Source organism: Petromyzon marinus, chromosome 51 (assembly GCF_048934315.1).
Source record: "Petromyzon marinus isolate PM22_M1 ecotype Great Lakes invasive population chromosome 51, UKy_Petmar_22M1.pri1.0, whole genome shotgun sequence".
In the NCBI taxonomy this organism is placed as follows: domain Eukaryota; kingdom Metazoa; phylum Chordata; class Hyperoartia; order Petromyzontiformes; family Petromyzontidae; genus Petromyzon; species Petromyzon marinus.
Genome location: NC_133717.1, coordinates 8,331,603 through 8,351,798, shown reverse-complemented (window position 1 = coordinate 8,351,798; position 20,196 = coordinate 8,331,603). Strand labels below are relative to the sequence as shown.

At 50.8% G+C, this 20,196-nt stretch overlaps 1 protein-coding gene across 1 annotated transcript in view; it reads left to right on the top strand.

Annotated features, from left to right (window-relative positions):
- The window catches only part of LOC116953428 (discoidin, CUB and LCCL domain-containing protein 2-like), a 54,172-nt gene that overhangs the window by 11,850 nt on the left and 22,126 nt on the right, over positions 1–20,196 (top strand). Inside the window, exons 2-4 of the mRNA XM_032973628.2 lie at positions 15,093–15,308; positions 18,452–18,589; positions 19,045–19,102. Coding sequence (XP_032829519.2) covers positions 15,093–15,308; positions 18,452–18,589; positions 19,045–19,102 — 412 coding nt within the window. The remainder of the gene's footprint in view (positions 1–15,092; positions 15,309–18,451; positions 18,590–19,044; positions 19,103–20,196) is intronic.

Sequence of the window (20,196 nt, the reverse complement as noted above, 5' to 3'; positions counted from 1 at the left end):
ACAGCCCTGCCGTTGAACTGTTTCAGGTGTGTGTGTGTGTGTACGAATGTTGAACTTCTTTCGCAACATATATAAGCCAACCACGCTCATCGGAGATGTCGTTCTGCCACTTTAGAGGTGCGAGTCGTGAAGTGTGATTGTGAAGAAGCTTTTCGACTTGGGTCCAGTCTGTGAGCCTATTGTGACTAATTAATGTACAAGTGCAGCCCCTTTGTCATTCCACTGGTGGATAAGGGCCCCTCCCCATGCCATATCGTTCACATGGATGCTGGTCTGTGAGGCTTAGTTAAGTTCCAGTTCATGGTATGTTGGAGCATAGAAGTCCAGTACACTAATGAATGTTGCTGCCTTTCCCTGTGCCTGTTTTATTTGCTTGGCAAAGCATAACTGAGTCTCAAGACTCCCTTGCAGGAGAGTCCTGCGTCATATCCAGCAAGTCTTCTCAGCAGAAGAGTGAGTGGCTTGCTGTCAGAAGATTAGAGGGGTGAAGGGGGTTAGGGAGGTGACTCGGTCCCATCAACCCTCTGGGGTCGATAAATCGGGTACCACTTTCTGGGGATTTCCACAGGTGTTTGTGCTGCGGAGGGACCCGCTCGCGCCATACGAATGTGGAGTTTCCACCACTGCCTCAGGGCTGTAAACGCCCGTATGAGCGCCACCTCGCCACTCATTAGGGCAAGAAATCGCCTTGACCTTTTGATCCGCTACATTGGGATGGATGGTCAATTCCGTCGATGAGCGTTTTGGCTTTTTGTGTGGCTTCAGAACCCCATTGTTCGTACCAGGTGTCCTGCCCCGTAAGGCTGCTACGGGAGTCCGGCCCGGGCCCACGACTTCCGTTTGTGTGGCCCGGGCTGGCACGCTTTCCCAGTGGCCATGAGAACTTTTGCATCGGTTGGCATGTGTGGGTTTGGCACGCCCGAGGCATGCGTGTGACTATGTGCATGCGACCATGTGCGTGCCCGCATCAATTTGTGCGGCTTCTTCATTTGTTATCGTGAGGAGAAGCCTTCTGTCCCAGTCGAGAGAGAGCAACTTGGAAAGTTCAAATGGTGGGGGGAGCCGATTAAGTTAGATTGTCGTTCACAACCCCTGCACTGGACAGTCGTACGCACGCCTCCTTCGCGCTTGCCGTGTGACACGTGCGGAGATTTTCATCATTTTAACGCATTCGCTTCAGGAAACGACTCGATCGGCTGCTTTAATATCGATTTTATGAACTTTGCGGTACATGGAGGTGTGAATGCACGATCGTTTTCTTACTGGTTGTTACACTTGTATACCTTGGAAGACCTCGGAATCTCAAGGCTCATTTTTCCGGAGGATCTTCTCCTGCCACGTTTCCACACGTTTAGGGGTGAAGTTGGAATCTCAATTGGAGTAATTTGCAGGTAATTTTTCGGCATTGGCATATTTACCCAATATCGGTTACATTGAGTTGTTTTATTATTATTATTACCTAGGGACCTGGAGGAAACGAGATAACCCGGAGGAGCCCTATGCGGAACCGAGTGGAGAACTTACAAACTTCACGCAGAAATGTTCCCGAGGTCAGGAATCGAACGCAGGCCCCTTTGTGCAATAAGGCACAGGTGTTACCAAAGCACCACCCTGCAGCACGATCAATATCTTGCTTTCTTTCCCCCTGCACGCCGCCGATTAACACGGTTGACTACGTGCGGCCCGAAAGAAGTTCAACATACATACACACACGCGTAGAACATTGCCGTCGCTGACCTCACCGCACAACGACCACGGCGGTCTTGACGAGCGCGTCATGCAATTCGCACCACCACCACCACCGGTGGCCACCGTTCACACCCGCACACACACGCGCGCGCTCTCTCTCTCTCTCTCTCCCCCTGTGTTCAGCCACGCGGCTGCAGGTAGACCTGACGATCAGGGGGGCCACATCAGACAATCGGAGCGAAGACAAAAAAAAAATCTGTTGCCGACCGTGGTGCCTGCTGCGCGCAGGTGCGAGTCCGCGGTCGTCTGGCTTGGATTTCCACGCGTGACTCACCTGGCGCCCGCCGTGGCCCCGCTCTTCATTATTGTCCTCTCTCTCGCTCCCCGCGGCGGCCGAGACGCGCCAGGGAATTTGACGTATGCGGCGGGGGAGATAGGTGATTTTTTCGCACGTTAGAAAAATGCGTGTTTAACCTAACCTCCCCCACCGACCCCCCCCCCCATCATCATTGGCAGGTGAGAGGAGGGTTTTTGGTCACGCAGGTGGCTTTCGTTTGAGCGCCGTTTCTTCAGAATCGGAATGTTTATTTATACGGGAGGAATCCGATGAGCTATGAAGCTCTTTTTCACAGGTGTCCTGTTCGGGGCGGGTTAGAACGTTACAACAACAAACAGTACAAACACGTGATAGGAGTGCAAAGTACAATAAAGGTAAACGGTTCACCCAAACATAGAAATTAAGCTAAACCACATCCCCATCCTACCAGTCAAAGCCCACTGAGGCACTGGCTTATTTTCCAGAAGCGAACTGGCCACAAGTGATAGCTCAACAAAGTGGCTTATCATGTGGAAATGTACAGCGGCAAAACAACCTAAATAACTTTAATGCATGCTTCTAAACGTGGAGGCAATGACCAGAGGATCCGGAGGAAAAGAAATGCACGTGACCACGGGGAGAGAGAGACACGCAAGCTCCAAATATACTTGTCCTAAGGCCTATCACACGCGGCGGCCAGCGACTCGAATCATCCAGTGCGGCAGGTGGGACCAACACGCACCTCGGATTTAGCACGGTTGGCTACGCACGGTGCGAAAGAAGTTCAGCATGCGTGCGTAGGTACGTACATTCGCGCGCACGTCAACAATACAGCACGTCTAGGAGCGAAAGGGGGGCCGTGGCGGCGTGCTGGCCACAACGAGGGGGCGTGGCGAGAGAGAGAGAGAGAGAAAGTTCGTGTAGCTTTCGTTTGTTCCTTCCTCCTTTTTGAAGGAGCGCAGTCTGCAGTGGTTTACTGCGTGGTCAATGGTTTGCGTTGCATGGCCAAAATTCGCACCGCTGTGTTGTGTTTTTTTTCGCGTTTGTGCGGGAGGTGTGCGCATCGACCCGTTGATATTCTGATGGGGTTGGTGGTTACACCAGTGTGTTTTTTTTTTTGGAATATCAAAGCGAGGAGGTGCGATGCTTGGGACACACGAATTAGTTATTTGTTCTCCACGTACGTTGTTCCACCTAGTTTGTAAGCAACTTTCTGGAACTGGGTGAGATTCTCGGAAGATAAATGATGGGATGGTGTTCCAAGTCGTACGTGAAGTCCTCTTTTTTATATTAAATTGTATCTCTTTTTTTTTACATTTGAGGACCAATTATTTGTCTCTCAGAGGGCTCTGCAACCAAAATAACAACAAGAGGCATTGTTTTGGAATTCGGTAAAAAAACCTCAATATTTCCAGAGCAGCAATGCTCTTGTGTGGTGAATACGAGATGGTGGGTCCTTAATAAACGACGCAGCAAGTCTTTAAAGAAGCACCGCATGCGGCTCCGGAGCCGAAAGTTTCCCTACCTCTCTGGTCTAGCAGATAGGAACCAGATTAAGACGCAGGCTTTCGCGACCAATATTCTGGCTATCACCTGATGATGCTCGTTGTAATGACTGGCGAATGTCACGGTACTCGAATTGTAGACGTTGTGGGTGCGCTTGTACTCGTGACGAATTGGCATGTTTTGTTTACGTGACAAACCTTACTAATTGGCTGTGTCGGCTGGTGGCGGGTTTAACGACACATTTATACATTTACGTGATCTATTCTGGGGAGATTGGAACCAACGCGCTTATTGAATGGAGAAGTTTAAAAAAAAAACTACCAACCAAGACCATTAGTGATTGTTCAGCAGACAAGAACTAACAAATCTTGAAGTGAGAACAGTTATAGAAACTTGGGGAAAGAGAGACGATTAGAGAAAATCCTAAAGTCGAGCAGTGCCAGGATGGAAGGAGGAAGAGAGAGATGTTTTGCCCGGAAATTGTTGTGTCGACTTTGGTCGAGGTATCGAGGTGCTAAGGGGCACAGTGGGAAAAAAAATCCTTCCTCGCAACAAGAGGGGACTGGGTTCGATTCCCAACTGGGGGGGGGGGGGGTGGGGGGGCACCTTTGCGCGGAGTTTGTACGTTCTCCCTCTGTTCTGCGTGGCTTTTCTCTGGGATTCTATTGTTTCTTCCCAGAGATTGAAAAAAAAACCACATACGATGTTAACGTGATATCGGCCAAAGCTCTTCCCCATGCTGAAAATGTAGCTGCAAATGACACAACTGGGATCGCACGCAGCAGTAGCATCGTCCACCCCCCCCTCTCTCTCTTGCAAAAACTCGGTAGGACCATCTTGAAAAAGTGTTGAGATTCGTTGAGGCATTCACGGATAAACAAGCAGCCAGACTCTGGTAGAAGCAATAAAATGGCGATAAAGGCGCGATTCACCTGGTTGTCTTGCCAGCAAGGGTTGAACGACGCATCGGTAACAAAAAAATAAATACAATCTTAAGCTCGCGGCACATGTGTTAAGTCACGCGGGCCTAACGTCAACCCCACAGCCGCTCGAGGTGGTGCAGTTCACTGGAGCGTTGAAACAAAAATCTAAGACGATCAATTGGATCTCCGGCCGGGGGTGGGGGTTGTGCTTGTGTGGTGGTTTGTGCTTCAATCATTCCACCTCTTCTCACCACAATTTACCCCGAATCATTTCAATAGAGCGGGGGGGTTCGCCGTTAATAAATAAATAAATAGGCATGCCGCTATTGCGTAACGCCTGCAGGAGAGAGAGAGAGAAAAAACGACCCCGTTAAAGAAGTGAGATTTTTTTTTTTTGGCAGCGCGACGAGTGACAAAAGGTCAGAGGTATTGGGCGCACAGAATGGAGTCCCTTCCTGCTCGGGGAAATCGCCGGTCAATGGGAAGAGAGACGCCACCACCAACTCCACCAACTCCACCAACTCCACAGCGGGCGCGGCGGGGACGGGGGGGGGGGGGTCCGCTTTGTGCCGTGGAAGCCACGGGCCGCCTTCCAACACCGGCAGTCTTTCACGAGATCGCTGTTGCCCTGGAGAACTTGGGGGCTGAATGGAGGTTTAGAGCTGTGCGTGCGTGCGTGCGCGCGCGGGTATATGTGTATGTGTGTCCCTGGTAAAAAAAAAAAAAATTTGTTTAGATCGCGTAAATGTATAAATGTGTCTGCTAAACCCGCCACTACCCGATGCAGACAATTTAGTGAGGTTTGTCACGTAAACAGAACGTCCCAATTACTAGTACAGCACACCGGTGTGTTGGTGAGCAAAGCCACAGCATTTACAATCTGAGTACGACGTTTCCCAAGTAATTACAGCCGGCATCATCAGGCGGCAGCCATATTGTGTGTGGGGAGCGGTAGTGTAACGGTTAGCGCGCTGCGCTATGAACCCAGCAGAGACCCGAGTTCGATTCCTGCTCACGGCCAACACCAGTGGGCCGTGTCAGCCTTCATGTGTCCTCGCTAACAGCACTTGCTCCAACAGTCTGTTCAGGCTATAACGGGGGATCTTTGTCTGTTTGTGCGTGGGGGCAGTGGTAATCCAGTGGTTGGCGTGCCCACTACGAACTCGGAGACCCGAGGTTTAATTTCCGCTCGCGGCCAACACCAGTGACAATTATGTGAACCAGCCCTGGGCCTCTCTAGGTCGACTCAGCCTCGAATGAGGAACCTGGTGCGGTTTCAGTTTCAGTTTCTTTATTTTGGTATAGTGTGTAAACGTCAGCACTGGGGAGACAAAGGCGGCCAGGTGTGGTGCTGGCCACTCAACCATGCACACAGTGTACCGAGTGTGGGCGGGCATGTGGTCGTCGGATATGCGACCTTAGTGTGTAGTCAAATCTCACCGGCGTCTGGTCATAGTTTCTTCCGGTGAGTGACTCGCCGCGTGTTTAACCATCCGTTGCCTTTTTGTGTCGATTGGAGAGTTAATATCGTGTGGCTGCCACCCAGAGGTGTACAGCTATCGATTGTTCAGGCGGTGCAACTGCACTGAGGCCTCTAGGCCGGAGGGACCCAAGTGACGGGCTGTGACAAAGTGGGACAGTGGAGGGGGGGGGTGGGGAGAGTGGGCAGGGAATTGTAAAGGGGCATTGAATTCCGTGCACCAGCGCCCATGCCAACTGAGCTACGCCTCTGGGCTCGGTGTTAATCGCTGTGACTCATGGGGACGGGCCGAGTCAATCAAAGGGGGGTTTCGCTGTGAAATGAAGAGGATCCGTAGAGCCACACCGAAGGTCCACGAGGCTTCAGTCTGTGCCATGGCTGTCGAGTGTGCAGGCGATGCGATTTGCACAGGGACCCACGGGCCGGGAGGGGGTGGGGGAGGGCGAATTCGATAGGTGGGCCCCCCCCCTTCCCATTTTTAAGTTCTTTCACCAGGGCCCATGCCAACCACATTACACCACTGGCTGACACACGCAATCACGAACTTGTGTGATCATAATAATAATGGGGTGCATAGGGTATTAAGTGTTCATGTGTAATGTATATTTTGTTCCGGAAACAGATTGTGATTTTTTTTGACTGCCAGAAACAATTAAAAAATATTACAAAGATTCACACACGTGCGTATACACACATGCTGTGTTTCAATGACTAATCGCGCTAAATGCCACAAAATATCGTCAGCTCATGGAAGCAAAGCAGGGTGGAGCCGCGTGAGTGCTTGGATGGGTGATAGCCAGATCTTGCCAGGTAAACTAAAACAAAAATTTTAAACAATTTTTTTTTTACCAGGTCAGGCCCACTGAGCTGTGTAGCTCTCTTTCAGAAGTGACCTGGCCACAAATGATAGCTCACCGAAGTGGCTTTATCATGTGGAAATTTATAGCAACAGCCGAATACTATGAACGCGCGATGTTGATTCCAAACGTGGAGGGAAACACCAAATCGACATGATCATGGGGAGAACATGCAAACTCCAAATATACAGGCGTCAGGGTCTCTATAGCTCTATCAGACTTGGGCCAAGTGCTGTTAGTGACCAGCACCTATGAAGGCTTGCAGTGCACACGAGGGGGTGGATGACCAGCACCAGGGGCGGATGACCAGCACCAGGCCCGGCCGCCTTTGTCTCCCCATGCGATGTTGACACACCGCACCAGGTGCTCATTTGAGGCAGAGTCTTTCTCGGGTAGGCCTGGCATCGGTTCAAATATCCATCACCCGTGTTGGTGACCTCGAGCGGAAATTGAACCCGGGTTGCCGGGTTCGAAGCGCAGCGAGCTAAACCGCTCCACTACCCGCATCCACAAGCGCGCTGTGCGCGCACACACACACATGCGCACACACACACACGCACACAAGCAACCATTACACTCAACAAAACAGCAACTCGCAACCGGTGCCATTTAATAAATAATGAGCACTCCCTCCTGCACAGACGGGGGGGGGGGGCGGTGGGGTGCGAGCGTGGGGAGGGGGTGGGCGCGAGCCCGCTTGCCCCGCGGCTGTAGCAGTGGAGGTATGCAGAGGGTTTGGTTTCAATTTGCGCCGGGCGTTTGAGCCATAGGGCAGGGACGTAGGGACTACGGGAGGCGGGGGGGGGGGCAGGCCCGAGGAGGGCTCTGTGGAGGAGGAGGGCAGGCCGCTGTGGCTGTAGTGCCCCCCCCCTCCCCCAACAGCCACCAGAGAGTTTCTCTTGTCATTGTCTCAAATTTGTTCATGTATTTGAGTTCTTCCCCCCCCCGCCAAATTACGGTCAACTCGGGTTTGCTGCTGCCAGTGATGTAACGGTGGGTAGCACCACTGGACCTGCAATCCACGGGGTCATCGGTTCGATTCCATCTCTTGGTTCAGCAGTTTAAACAACGGGGGCAAGTTTCTCAAATCCTAATCCTACCCCCCCCCCCCACCAACTCCACTCCACTCCAACAGCAGCAGTATATATCGGGCTCGCCACAGTTAGTCACTCGGCAAGTCGCGTGTGGTGGGGTAAAGTGTGGGTACTCCCAACTCATAAAATAAGGCCTGGCAATGGTGTGCAAGAGGGGACCAATTAGCCCCTCTGTAGGGAGCTCCCTAGAGCTCCCTCTAGTGAAGGCCTCGCTGATCGCATCAAGGAGCTCGAACCATCATCACGCAAACTCCGGTCATCCTCGCAGCAGCGGATTTTGGCTCCGCCGCCGAACATGGACGATCGCTGCATCGCGCGCTTTCGGATGCACTTCTGCGGCCGTCTGGAACGCTCTTCCTTCCGATAATGGGAAGCGCCACTGGAGCTATGCACGTTTAAATCATCCAGATCGAAAACTAATTTCTTTCGAACTGCTTTCTGTGTGCTAGTTTGTTATCCTTCCCCCGCACCTCCGATTAGCACGTTTGGCTACGTACAGGCCGTTCCACCAGCAGTGGTGCGAGCAGGTAAATGCAGAGCCACGCCTTTATCTTTTGCAGTTATTCACAGCTTGCTACCTCCTGTAACATGTGGCGCAGAAACGCGGTCATTAATAAAAAAAAAAGATGGAAGGAAAACTGAGAAGTGTGCAATGATGCGCGGAGGGGATGCATACTTGGAATTGCATTGAGAGACAGAATGAGAAACATGTGGGTGAAAGAACACACGCGCAGGTGAATTACATGCAAACTGTTCGAAGGTGCGGGTGGGCTGCTTGGGCAGGATGCGTCACTAGAATTGATTGTGGCCATCGGTCAAGACCCAATCATGGAGTTGCAACGAAAGGAGGGGACACACGCGGGAGCAGGCGCATCGTCCGAGATGGAGGAATGAGATCGGCGTTTGTGCCGGAGCTAGGTGGATCGTTGCATCGCGCAGGGCTGGGAGATAGCGATGGCTCGGAGGCCTCGTCTGTGAGGCTAAACGTCAATGGCTTGGCGGGGGGGGGTTGGGGGCGGCCTTCATCCAGCAGTGGATAGATCATAGACGATGATGGGCTCATGCGTTGAATGGTCGGACACAAACAGGAATGAGGCCATCCGTGGCTCGGGCCCACGCCACTTGCCACGTTGGAAATCCAATCACGGCTTAATTGCACGGGGCAAAATTGGAATAAACAAAGCCTGAATCGTTTTGCTTACTTGGTGAGATTGTTTGCTTACGATTGGTCACGAGCCCTGTCAAATATAAAGGCTTGTTCTTTCCCGGCGATGTTTGTTTTTTTGCGTCTGAATGGCATTCATTTTTTTGTATCTGTCATAATTTACTGGACATGTGTGAAAAAGAGCTTTATAGCTCATCGGATTCCTCCAGTAAAAATAAAGTAGTCATCGTAACATTTTTATTTAAACAAGGTGAGTTGTCCATTGAGACCAAAAGTAACTTTTGCGAGTCAGTTTGGGGCGCAAAAATATCATTTACACACGCAGCTGGTGGAACACTGGTGCGTTGGTGAGCACACTGGTGGCGGAGTGTGACATCTGAACCATTCATGGACCTTCCTTCACCAGCCCGCACCGACCAGTCTGGTGAAGTATGGTCAAACAAACTCCCGTGATAGACACTGCGTGGTGAGGCCTTCATCCAGCAGCGGATCGACCAAGGACTGGATAATATTAATTATATTTTTACAAATTCACGCAGATTTACAATTATTTACAAAACTCATCTCAACACGTGCCTTTTGTCTCCCCAGTACTGATGTTTACACACCGCACGAGGTACTGTGCTCATTTAAGGCTGAGTCAACCTAGGGGAGGTCAAGGACCGGTCTTAAATATTCTGCACGGTTAGTAATCGTGCGCGGGTTAGGAAGTCTTATCTCTGGGTTTGTAGCTTCACGCTCCAACCGCTACACCACCGCTCCCCACATATATACATACGTACACGCACGACCAAATATAACACACGTACATGGATCTAATCGCTCCCATCTTTCTTATGTGCACAAAGACAAAGATCCCCCATATAACCTTAACAAACTTGGGGCAAGTGCTTTTAGCGAGCGCCACCTATGAAGGCCGGCACGGCACACGAGGGGGTGGGTGGCCAGCACCATGCACCACCGCCTTTGTGTCTCCCCAATTGTTACGCCTATCATCACCATACCAGGTACTAATTTGGGGTCCAGTCGACTTCGGGGGGAGGCCCAGGACCGGTTCAGATAATCGTCACTGGTGTTGGCCGTGAGCGGGAATCGAACTCTGGTCGCTGGGTCAGTAGCGCAGCGCGCTAACCGCTTACACTGCCGCTCCCCATACGTACACGCGCGACCAAATACAGCACACACAAGCGAATCTAATCGCTCCCATCTCGCCTACAGTGAGGGAAAAAAGTATTTGATCTCCTGTTGATTTTGTATGTTTGCTCACTGACAAAGAAATGATCAGTCTATAATTTTAATGGTAGGTTTATTTGAACAGTGAGAGACAGAATAACAACAAAAAATCCAGAAAAACATGTCAGAAAGATTTCTGGCTCCCAGGTGTCTTTTATACAGGTAACGAGCTGAGATTAGCAGCACACTCTTAAAGGGAGTGCTCCTAATGTCAGCTTGTTAACCTGTATAAAAGACACCTGTCCACAGAAACAATCAATCAATCAGATTCCAAACTCTCCACCATGGCCAAGACCAAAGAGCTCTCCAAGGATGTCAGGGACAAGATTGTAGACTTACAGAAGGCTGGAATGGGCTACAAGACCATTGCCAAGCAGCTTGGTGAGAAGGTGACAACAGTTGGTGCGATTATTCGCAAATGGAAGAAACACAAAAGAACTGTTAATCTTCCTCGGCCTGGGGCTCCATGCAAGATCTCACCTCGTGGAGTTGCAATGATCATGAGAACGGTGAGGAATCAGCCCAGAACTACACAGGACCATAGTCACCTAGAAAACAATTGGTAACACACTATGCCGTGAAGGACTGAAATCCTACAGCGCCCGCAAGGTCCCCCTGCTCAAGGAAGCTTATATACATGCCCGTCTGAAATTTTGCCAATGAACATCTGAATGATTCAGAGGACAACTGGGTGAAAGTGTTGTGGTCAGATGAGACCAAAATGGAGCTCTTTGGCATCAACTCAACTCGCCGTGTTTGCAGGAGGAGGAATGCTGCCTATGATCCCAAGAACACCATCCCCACCATCAAACATAGAGGTCTAAACATTATGCTTTGGGGGTGTTTTTCTGCCAAGGGGACAGGACAACTTCACCGCATCAAAGGGACGATGGATGGGGCCATGTACCGGCAAATCTTGGGTGAGAACCTCCTTCCCTCAGCCAGGGCATTGAAAATGGGTCGTGGATGGGTATTCCAGCATGACAATGACCCAAAACACATGGCCAAGGAAACAATGGAGTGGCTCAAGAAGAAGCACATTAATGTCCTGGAGTGGCCTAGCTAGTCTCCAGACCTTAATCCCATAGAAAATATGTGGAGGGAGCTGAAGTTTCGAGTTGCCAAACGCCAGCCTCGAAACCTTAATGACTTGGAGAAGATCTGCAAAGAGGAGTGGGACAAAATCCCTCCTGAGATGTGTGCAAACCTGGTGGCCAACTACAAGAAATGTCTGACCTCTGTGATTGCCAACAAGGGTTTTGCCATCAAGTACTAAGTCATGTTTTGCAGAGGGGTCAAATACTTATTTCCCTCATTAAAATGCAAATCAATTTATAACATTTTTGACATGCGTTTTTCAGGATTTTTTGTTGTTGTTATTACGTCTCTCACTGTTCAAATAAACCTACCATTAAAATTACAGACTGATCATTTCTTTGTCAGTGGGCAAACGTACAAAATCAGCAGGGGATCAAATACTTTTTTTCCCTCACTGTACATACACACACACACGGTAATAATACACGCACATGAGCTCTGGTGGTCGTCCTCCGGGGCGTGTTCCCTTCTTTGCCTGCCATCCCACCAGCAGTCTCATCCATCACATTACCCCTTCTGGGAGTGGTGTCCTGCCTGAGCCGAAATTGCTGCTTATTTCACGCACGTTTATCTCTGCGTCTCGTCTGCTAACGGCCACGCAACAATAACTCTGTTCTTTTTTAATGTTTAATGCGGGGGGGGGGGGGTTGGGCGGGAGGGTAGCGGGGATAATTGTGGAGTTGTTGTTTTGGTTCCGTCTGGCTTATTTTTTTCAATGCACGCGCGGATGTTTCGAGCGTTTGCGCTTAATGTTCCGTACTCCGCGAAGGCTGCGGTGAACCGAGCGTTATCTTCGACGCGAAAGTGAAACGAATACGAAGAAATGTAAAAGTTTCCCTCCGCCCTCCCAACTCCCCCTGCGTATTGCACAATAACTGGCGTTTGTTGTTTTAGCTGCTCCGGTTAAAGTTACCATTTCCTGCCCAAAACGTTGGGGCCTATTTGTCAAGGACCATTGCCTAAAAGGTCTTTCATGACAAATGCAAGTGCGCTCGTGCACGCACGCGCGCGTGCACACACACACACGGCGCGTGCACACACACACGCGCACACGTTTGCGTGTACAAACACGTGCACGGAAACCCAGATCCCATCCCACCGCCCGCACCCCCCTTATAGGACCGTTGGGGCTAGTGCCGTTTGGCGAGTACCACGGAGACAAAGGTCCCCCATATAGCCTTTAACTGACTGCTGGGGGAAGTTATTTTAGGAGGGGATGGGTGGCCCGTTCCACGCCTGTCTGCCTTTGCCTCTCGTCTGTGCTCATTTTTACACAGCGCACCAAGTTCTAACATAAGGCTGAGTCGACGTTTGAGTGGAAACCGGGACCGGTTCAGGCATCGCTCTCCACTGGTGTTAGCTGCGGCTCGAAACTAAACCCAGGTCATCGGGCTGTTATGTGTGTATGTTGAACTTATTTCACACCGTACGTAGCCAACCGTGCTCATCGGAGGTGCGGGGGAGGAGGAAGGGCATCAAACTAAACACAGTCTAGCAACTGCCTTTTGTGTTTTGCTCGTGACCCTAAATTATTCGAAATGCGCATCCAGTCTCGTCGGATCTCGGAAGCTCCGGCAGGTTTGAGCGAGGCCTGTAGTTGGAAAGGGTTGCCATTGTGGCTTGCCCAGGTGCTGTAGGCGAGCTGGTGGCCAGGAGGTGGCGGTACTGAGTGGCTCCCTCTCCCGTCTACAGCAGGCGCGGTGCTGGGTTTTCTCCAGATTCTCCGGGTTCTCCGGGTTCTCCGGTTCCCTCTTACTCCCACACGGAGCCAAACTCTATAAACTAAAAACTATTTTTATTTTACCATGTAAGGCCCACCGAGCGCATTAGCTCTTTTTCAGAAGCGACCTGGCAATCACAAATGATATCCCAATGAAGTGGCTTATCCCGTGGAAATTAAGAGCAACTAAATACTCTGAATTTGGAGGGAAAAACCAGAGGACCCGGAGAAAAATCCACGCGACCACGGGGAGAACATACAAGCTCCCAAATATACAGGTGTCAAAGGTCGGGATTTGGATCGAACTCATAGCCTCCTATATACCAGGCTAGGTAGTTAACATCTCGCCACCGTGGCGCTCATTACTCAAGCAATTCATGGCCAGACAACTCCCAATGTTGCAGGCACCCTCCTGAAAACAAGCCTCCAGACACAGGGGGGGGAGGCCTTCGCGGGTAAATAATTGTCATTTTAACATGAGCACCTGCTAATTGTTTGTACAAGTAAATGACCTTGTTGAATTAAATGTACTTGGAAATTAGGGCAATAAAATGGCAATGTATTTTTTGTTGTTAAAAATAAACATAAATATTATGAAAGTGTGTGTTTGTGGGTGGGAGGGGAAATTGGCAGAAATATACATATATTTTTTATTCACAGCGATCTTTGAGCTCTGCCAACGATTGCAATAACGCAAACAAGCCATTCGGCTCCAAAAAAATACCGCAGTATCGTCATCTTATCTCCCAGCCAAGGTTCCTGTAAAAACAACAACGGGCTGGTGTGTGTGAAGAAACGGCCAAGAGCAAATGAAATGGACTTTAAAAATGAAAGGACTACATTAGTGTCAATCGTTCAATGTGAGAAACTTCAAACTCGATAATACTGCCTTTGATAGGTACGTTGTGTGTGTGTATACATATAATAGGTGACGTTTCGGGTGACTAATTGTGTAATAGGCGACAATTTGTGAGGTGCAAGCGATCTGAGAAGGACTTCATAACTTTATAATGTGCAAAGTGACAAGGCCGTTCGAGAAGAAGACTAATAACAATTCAAAATCCCACACCTTATTTTAAATGATGACAAAAACTCATCACGACAGGCTCACCTGTCTGGGTTTCCCGGAGATCCAAGGCAGCGTCGAACATTGACGACAGTGCCACGGTTTGACTCCTAATGTGAACGAACCGGACTGGAGTTTTCCCCGTTGTTTTCACCGCTGCCTGATGTGCAATGACCACCGCGGCCTAAGCAATAACGGGGTCGCACACAATTTGGCTCTTTTTGAACCGGTGGTCTGGACAAGGCTGGGATCCTCGCACATTCAGTGTGGTGATCGAAAAACGCGCGCATGCAGGGTAAGGAGGATGACGTGCGAGCAGCACAACTTTTGCGTATTGTTAAATCTCGAGTCTGTGGTCGAGACGAGGCTGAGATCATTGTACATGCAATGTGTGGTGATCACACGACACGTGCACGCAAGGCATGATGAGAGTCGTCGCCTTCCTGCTGCTTGCGAGAAACGCACCGTTGCGTGCTTTCATATATATTTCATGGTCATCAACGACGACGGACACATCGTTATGTTGAACATCTTTGCACCGTACGTGGCCAACGATTGGCTACACACACCTAAATAGGTAAAACAAAAAAACCTTGTTTTTATTTTACCAAGCAAGGGCCCATTGAGCTATACAGCTCTTTTTCAGAAGCGACCTTGCCACAAATGATAGCTCACCGAAGTGGCTTATCAAGTGGGAATTTATAGCAGCCGAATGCTCTTAAACGCATGACACTGATTCCAGATGTGGAGGGAGGAACCGGATAAAAATACACACGACCACGGCGAGAACACGCAAACTCCATATATACAGGCGTCGGGGTCGGGATCGAACCCACGACCTCCTGTATACGAGGCGAGGAAGTCAACATCTTTCCACACACCGCCCTGCCACCCTTACAGCCGTGACCAGTTTCTTCTCCCCTGACTCCCCTCGTTCATCCCCAGGCTCGGCGTGCGGGCTGACGGTGCTCGGCCCGGCGAGCGGCACGCTCGCCTCGCTCGACTACCCGCAGGCGTACCCTCGCAACGGTTCCTGCCGCTGGCTCGTGCGCGGCCCGCCGGGCTCCCGCCTGCGCCTGCGCTTCGCCGACTTCCTCGTGCCGTACAACGAGCACTGCCAAGCCGACTACGTGCGCCTGTTCGACGGGGAGAGAGCTTCGAGTGAGTTGGCGCGGCGATGGTGGCGGCGGTGCAGCGGCTGAGCGGGCTGCGCTACGAATCCGGCCACCCGAGTTCGATTCCCGCTCGTGGGGCGCAATACCAGTGACGAATTTCTGAACCGGTCATGGGCCTCCCCTGGGTCGACTCGGTCTCAAATGAGTACCTGGCGCGGTGTGTAAATACGTCAACCACCTGGGAGACAAAGACGGCCGGGTGTGGTGCTGGCCACCCACTCCCTCGAGTGCTGTGCGGGCCTTCATAGGTGCTTCTTGGTAACAGCACTTGAAGGCTATACGGGGAATTCTAGATTTGAAGCTTTCGTGACTGCAAGGATCCATACTCTTTGGTTCTATTCGGTAAAGTCACGTAGGTAAAAAATAAAACAACAATAATCACGACGTTTTGGCCACAACACAAGCGGCCTTCATCAGGTGAAGGGACCTACGTGACTTTACCGAATAGAACCAAAGAGTATATACGGGGGATCTTTTGTTTTTGGTGGTGGCGGTGGTGGTGCTGGTGGTACAAGCAGCACTCCGATGTTTTTTTTCGGTCGTGCCTGGTGTTGCTCGTCGTTATGTCCGTTGTTTCGCTCCAATTGCCGGCGGGAAAGGTTGGACCCCATGTGACTGTGGCAAGGCGGTTGGGTGGCGCTGCGGTGGCAAACTGTGCCTCGCAGCAAGAAGGGCCTCGGTTCGATTCCTGAATCCGGGCACCTTTGTGTGTGGAGTTTGTATGTTCTCCCCCTGTTCTGCTTGGGCATCTTTTGGGTTCTCTCCATTGTCACTGGTATCGGCCAAACTATCCTCCCAATTTTTTTTAAATAAATAAATGCACCGTTTTAAAATGAATAAATTTATGCAAACCGACACACCTGATGACGACCGTTTGTGTTATGGTCGAAACGTCGTGAGAATTTTTATTGTTTTATATACATTTTATTATTTTATTGTTTCCCTTCAACGTGACTTTACCGAAAAAGAACCGAGAACATACATCCTGCCCAATGTTGAAAACTTCCCTGCAAAATTCCGGTGTCGCGTGAGAGCGACAACTTAGCAGCCCCTCCCTGTTGCGGGGTAAAAAAAACTTGGCAGAGACACCCCCCCCCCCCTCCTGAAAAAGAGCCTCGAGACTCTGTGAGTCTTCGCTGGCTCAACGGGCGCAGTGGGAACGACTTTGCACACCTACGCGGTGGCGCGGCTTCATTTTAGGGGTCGACAGTGCGAGGAGACGTTTTGTCTCGGCGCATCCTCCTGTAACGACCACGTGTTGTTTTTTTCTTCCCGTAAACACGTCGCGATGTTTTTGCGTAATGATTATACGCACGTACACGCGCGTGCGCGCGTCCCGTGTGAGACACAGAGTCTCTGCCAGGACCGCACTGTCGGAGAGACGGAGAGGCCGCTGTGAAATGTTTAGAATCGACGCGCGTCGAATCGATTTTGAAACAACAGCCGGCAAATATATTCTTGGTTCTTTCGGTAAAAGTCGCGTAGAAGGGAAACAATAAAATAATAAAGATATATAAACAATACAACTCTCACGGCGCTTTAAATCGAAATTTAAAAACAGCCGGCAAGTGGGTGGTGTGGGGGGGCGGGGGCGGGGGTTGGTTATGGGAGGGGGGTAAGTGGTATGGGAGGGGTTAGCGGGGGGCACAGATGTTTCGTTGTGCGCGTCATGATGCTCACCCGGCGCAGCGATCTCTTCTCCGCCAATAGCGTCCACCACCGTTTCACGAGCGACTCCCTTTGCAAGAAAAACATTCCGTTGCCAAGTTTCACAAATACGCCCACCCACCCCCCCCCTCCCTGAAAAATAAATATAAAACCTGCCCCGCGCGTTTTTCGGCAGTGGAAGAAGACGCGACTAAAAAATATAAACATTATTTTCACAAAAATATAACCCAGCAGTGGAACTGCTGAACCCTGCTGGATTATATTTTTTCCACCTGAGGACGACCGCTTGTGTTGCGATCGAAACGTCGTGATCTATTATTTTATTTTCTACCTACGTGACTTTACCGATAGAACCAAAGAGTGTGGATTCCTGCAGTCACGAAAGCTTCAAATCAAGATTCTGTAATATATATACCCTTGGTAATGGGGGGATGGCCCCTTGGGACCCCAAACCAGAAGTAAATTTTGGTGAGCCCCCACCCCTTTCACTGAACTCTTTAAATATGGAAATTTACACATACACGGCCAATTTACACGTGTGGTGTGCAGGGGCGGAGCCAGGATTTTGACTTTGGGGGGGCTGACTTCAATATTCTGAGATATCCGGTGTATGTTTTCCAATGGACGCCACAAATGTATAAAACAAATTTTATTGGATTTGAACGCGGAGTTTATTAATAGGTCGGAGCCGCTGACGCGGCTGATAAGTTCGATAAGTTCGAAAGGCTGCCGCTCAAGCAGCCAGCAGGGCAGCACAAGGTGGCAGCCTGCAGCATTTTGCAGCAGCCGGATATCCGGTTATCCCGATTACCGACTTTCCCAAAATTTCAGGGGGGGCTAAGCCCCCCCAGCCCCCCCTGTGGCTCCGCCCCTGGTGGTGTTCCTCGGTGCGCTGCAATTGCGAATTGCGCTATCAAATCCCGTTGGTGCGCGTCTTCATTCGGAGACTCATTAGCTTCGTCTCGTCACAGTCTGTAGTCGCGCTCTTGTGCTGGTGGTGGTGCTGGTGGTGGTGCTGGTGGTGGTGGTGCTGCTGTTGGTGGTGGTGCTGGTGGTGGTTGTGCTGCTGCTGATGGTGCTGATGGTGCTGGTGGTGGTGATGGTGCTGCTGCTCGTTAGCTTCGTCTCGTCACAGTCTGTAGTCGCGCTCTGGTGCTGGTGCTGGTGCTGCTGCTGATGGTGGTGATGTTGCTGCTGATGGTGATGATGTTGATGGTGCTGCTGGTGGTGGTAGGTGCTGCGAGGCCACACCACCTCCTCGTGTGCCGTGCCACCTTTCATAGGTGCTACTCACTAACAAGCGCTTGGCCCAACAGTCTGCTAAGGCGATAGGGGCGGGGGGGGGGGATCTTAGTTTAGGTTTTTTTTTGCATGTGCACGCAAGCAAAACAACGGCATTTGTCTCAACAGCAACGGCTGGTGGTGGGGGATGTTTTGCGTTTGTACGTCGTTGGTGCGCAGGCCGGTACTGCGGGAACATGTACTACGTGCCCAAGGAGGTGGTGAGCGTGGGGAGCGAGGTGACGGTCGAGTTCCAGAGCCGATCCGGGACCACGGGACGAGGCTTCCTGCTCAACTACGCCACGGAGCAACACGCCGGTGAGTCAAGACCACCGGTTGAGATTGCTCCACGTCCGCACGATCAATCGTTCGCTCACTCGCTCGCTCGCTAGCTCGCTGCGCTTTCATTCGGCTGGAATCGGTAACCAGTTCCTGAGTCTCAGGACCGGTAACCGGTTCTGAAAATGATGACCGGTTTACCGTTTAACAACTCTACTTTAAACTGCCGTGTACAAGTTGGCAGCTCAAAGGACTGAAGATAGAAACCTGGTGTCTGGAATGCTCTTCCTTCCGATATTAGGAAGCACGTTTAAATCTAGTTTGAAAACTAATTTCTTTCGAACATTTTTCATTTGTTGTCCATCTCCCACACCTCCGATTAGCACGGTTGACTCTGTACCGTGCTAAAGAAGTTCCGCATACATACATACATGCATACGTACGTACGTCGAAGCGTCGAGTTTGTAACTGGTCAATGACACTTTCTGTTGCAGATCTCATCACCTGCCTGAGCCTGGGATCTCACTTCTCAGATGAGGCTTTGGAATACAGGTAAATGTGCATGTGGCCAGGTGGCTTGGGGGGGGGGGGGGCCGGGGGGGAGTCTCACAATGACCGTGTCGGAGACCTTGAACCACCACCGTTGCCACTCTGGGTTCGAACCCAGGTTTTAATTACCTGACCGCAATTAAACCGGTTTCTCATTTCCAGCGAACTGGTGGTCTCAGCCCGTTCATTTATGACCGCACAAGCAAGCCATCATGTTACATTTAGTTGTGCATTCAATGTGGCTAAATTCCAGCCCCTGAGCATGATTTTTTGTTCTGTCAATTTGCTTGCCGTGTGTGGACGAGAGATCGCTTGAGGAGGGATCTCGGACAAGTAGTTCTTGTGCTATTTACTTCCACGGGCCGTTCTCTGGCACGCGGAGACGTTCGTCGACCGTCTAGAATGGAAGTGTTCGAGTCTCATGACCGTGGGACTCTTGCCAGCACGACGCGTGAAGGCCCAGTCGGTCGTGTCACGACGGACGATGGAAATTGTTTCACTAACAACATGAGAGACTTTTGTTAAGTTCGATGGACATTTCCTACGGTGGCTGTCAATGGCCCATCCAGGAGAGGCTGAGGCTGCCGCGGATTCGCGCGGTTGGCCACGTACGGTGCGAAAAGGAGTTCGGCGTACAGACACGTACTTTTTAGGCCACTTGCGGACGAGTCACGGCCGGCTCGTGATTATTTCAGAGCTGCCGGAAGCCGTTTATCATTGGGACACCGTGAGCCAACCTGATAGTCATGAATCTATAAAAAACAACATCTGCGGCAAATACAGCCGCACAGCACGCTGTGTGCACAACCACGCGTCTGATTTGCGTTCGTGAATTTACCGATTCCTTTTGCAAAACGTGGGCGCGTTGCTTTGGACAAGTACACTTTCTCGATATCATCTGTCTGTTCGCTTTGCTGTATTGTTATTAATAATAATTGTAACTTGTACTGGGCCGCCACACTGCATTCTCTCTACGAGAGCGAGCGACCCCGAGGTGCGAGGAATCGTGGACGAGCGGGAAGGCGGCCACGCCATGAGCCGGAACCAGCAATTGCCCAAGTTCTGCCGTCCTTTATGTTTTAACGAGTTATCGGCCA